The 3,136-nt window shown below is 55.6% G+C and overlaps 1 protein-coding gene across 1 annotated transcript; it reads right to left on the bottom strand.

The window, feature by feature from the left end:
* Positions 1-1,991: 1,991 nt before the first annotated feature.
* On the bottom strand, positions 1,992-2,528 carry NEUROG1 (neurogenin 1; the record flags this gene model as incomplete). The annotated part of the gene is made up of 1 exon (XM_079542426.1): positions 1,992-2,528. The coding sequence occupies one exon, from the start codon at positions 2,526-2,528 to the stop codon at positions 1,992-1,994; it is 537 nt and encodes a 178-aa protein (XP_079398552.1).
* Positions 2,529-3,136: the final 608 nt, after the last annotated feature.

Here is a 3,136-nt window from a genome sequence, read left to right as displayed (position 1 = left end):
TGCCAGAATTAGATTTCACAAATCTCTTTTATTTAATGGGACATCATTAAGGAACAGGACTACACTTGTTGCTGGCGTCTTTAATTAATACAAGTATTAAACCGCTATTAAAATTTCAAAACAACGGCGTTTCCTTCTCAGCATTTATCCTTACTGAAAAACGGAGCTGTGTGTGTGTGTGAATAGACAAGCACACCAAAGCTACGTTAAAGAAATACAGGGATTGCAGTCGCAGCCACTCAGAAAGGAGGAGATGCTGATACTGAGCATCTGTGCACATTTACCCAAATCTGCACAGCTCCCCTCTTCCCAATTCCTATGGCAATTTAATTACCCCCTGTTATAATTCTGATACGATCCCTATATAAATAGGAGGGCTGATGTGAAGGGAAGGCACAGATTTTTGCTGTCTGTTGAATGGCTTTTTAGTGTTTTGCCCTTAGTTTACCTTCTGCCTTTTCCCTTGCTCAGGACAGATTTACATCCCCCAAAATTGATTTGTTTCTAGGGTTTTGCACATAATGCTCCGAAATCATCAAGTGCCCCAAAAATATGAGGGGATGGTGGTATTCCAGCTTTACAGATGGGAAACAGAGGCATGGGAAAATGAAGCCAATGAATTCCACTAGCCACAGGCTGTCTCATCTGAGATGTGTAGGACTTCTTTGCATACTCCAGCTTGCATAATTCCATGTAGCCATGCATCCACCTCCTTTCCCTCTAAGCACTCTATTTACTGCTTTTTTACTTAAGATAGGTAGGAGTTTGGGAGATAAATGGGGGGCATGGCTGAGCTGTCTCAGTGCTCCCATATAACAAGGAGTAGAGGGTGGAAATGCTGCTGAGCCATCGCTGTGCCAGGGCTGTGCCAAGGCTGTGCAATGTGCCTCAGTCACCCTTTTGCCTCTCTCTGCTCTCCTTGAGTGAGAATAAGACTCATGCCAACCAGTTTTTCCCTATGTAGAAGTCTTGGGCAAAGCTGCAAACCCCATATAGGGATGTAGAATCTATTCCTCGCCCTAAATCCCCCATCACCTTATAGCTCCCTATCTGAAAATTGGGAAGGATCGCTCTGAGTACCAGCACTGCTGGAAGCACTGCTCAGCTCCTGTCCTGTCCAAGTGGGTCTGTGAGCCCTTCTCTATGAGATTCAGGCAATGGTGAATGTTTTCAGGTGGCCAGGAAGGATTCTGTGTGAGCCAGTGCTGAGCACCTTGGGGTGAACCCTTCCCTTCCAACCTTTCAAACTGAAAAAACCCAAACTTAAGAAACGAAACTCCAGAGGCACTGCTGACATTCAGTAAAAAACGTTAAAAATTTTTATTTACAGGGTAAAGTACAATTATTTTTTTTTTTAAAAAAAAAAAGAACCCACTTTCATAAGAGGCATAATAATAGAATAAAGCTCTTTATGTACAAAAATACAATTTTCATATGAATGAACATCTTGAATAAATTAAACCGGCCCAATGGCTCAATACCCCGTGTGTGCTCCTGCTCTGAAGCAGGACCGCCTCGCCGGGGGTCAGCATCTATAATGTATGAGGCCTTCGGGTGAGGGTCCCATCGGGCGCGGTGCTGGGACCCCCGGGAGGGGCTGAGCCGCCCCGGGCGCGGGGGGGAGGGGGGGGGAACTAAGGGACAGGGGGGGGGTCGGCAGAGCGCTGAGCCCCGTGCTGCGCCCCGGGCCGCATCGGCCCCCTAAGCCTTTTCATCGTATTGTCAGGGCGTTCAAACCAAATTTTCATGCTCGTTTTTCTTCGCCGGAGAGCTACAAATTGTAAAATTGACTTTTCACCTCGTCTGCGGCAGCAAATCTGTCGCTTTTCTTTGCCGGGTTTTCCAAGTCGTATGGAAAACGAGGCGGAGGGGCGAAGGGAAAGGGCACCCCGGAGAGAGGGGTTGGGGAACGGGAGGGGCTGAAAAGTGCAACGGGATACGGAGGGGGTGGGGGTGGTGGGGGGGGGGGACGGAGGCACGCATGGGCTCGGCTAGCGGCAGGGAGCGCCCGGGGCGGCGGGGGGCAGCCCGCGGAAGGCTCGCAGGGCGTCCGAGGGGACGTAGCCGCAGTCCTCGGAGGTGGCCGGGCTGCTGGGACCGGAGGCGGAGGCGCAGAGAGAAGGGGCGGCCGGGGAACCGCTGGACAGCCACGAACCGGCGTCGCTGCCGGGGCTGGGGGGCGCGGGGGGCCCGCGGAAGGCGGGAGGAGGAGGGAGGCACTGCTCGGCCAAACGGAGGGTCTCGGAGAGGGCCCAGATGTAGTTGTAAGCGAAGCGCAGGGTTTCGATTTTGGTGAGTTTGGTGTCGTCGGGGAAGGTCGGCAAGACGCTGCGGAGTTCATCCAGCGCGGCGTTGAGGTGATGCATGCGGTTCCGCTCCCGATCGTTGGCTTTTACCCGACGGCTCCGTTTGAGGGTGTGAAGCAAAGCTTCGGTCCGCGCCCGCGCCCGGCCGCGTCTCCTCCGCCGCTCCCGCGGGGCTCCGGGCGGCTCCGAAACGCCGCCGCTGCTCGCCGCCTCCGCGGGCATCCTGCGGGAGAGAAGCCGGAGCCGTCAGTGGGCGGCAGGGGGAGCGGGGAGAAGGTGCTGAGAGGAGTGGGAAAGGGAGGGAAAAAAAAATCTCCGCAAGTCACCCCAAGGAGGTACGGAGGGAGGGTGGGAGCGCTTGGAGCGGCCGCACCGCCGCGCAGGTGCCTGCGTCCCCCGTACTCACATGGAAAGGCACTCCCGGGGCTGCGGTTAAGCAATAACGGTTTCGAAATAAATAGAGGAGAGAGCGGAGCTCCTCGCTGTAAGGGAAGGCAAAGCGGCCGCGGCTCCGCGAGGAGAAGGGAAAAAAAAAAAAAAATGGGAGAGAGAGGGGAAGAAAAAAAAAAAAAAAAAGGGCTCGCCGGCGAAAGGCGGGGCGGGGGGGGAGCGGGGGGGGACACGCGACCGCTGTTGTCTTTGAAGTGCTGCGGGCAGCGATCCGCTCGTGTGAGCGGCGGCTTTGGCACACGACGGCGCGGCAGCCCGTACTTATAGCGGCGGGCGGACAATGGCCCCGTGGCCGCCCCGCGGGGCCGCGCCGAGGCGGCAGGTCGGCCCCGTGCGCCGCGCCCTCCGGAGCGTGCCCGCAATTACCGCGGGCAGCCGCG

This window comes from Tetrao urogallus (genome assembly GCF_951394365.1).
Source record: "Tetrao urogallus genome assembly, chromosome: 14".
Classification (NCBI taxonomy): Eukaryota; Metazoa; Chordata; class Aves; order Galliformes; family Phasianidae; genus Tetrao; species Tetrao urogallus.
This window is presented reverse-complemented; position numbering and strand designations above follow the sequence as displayed.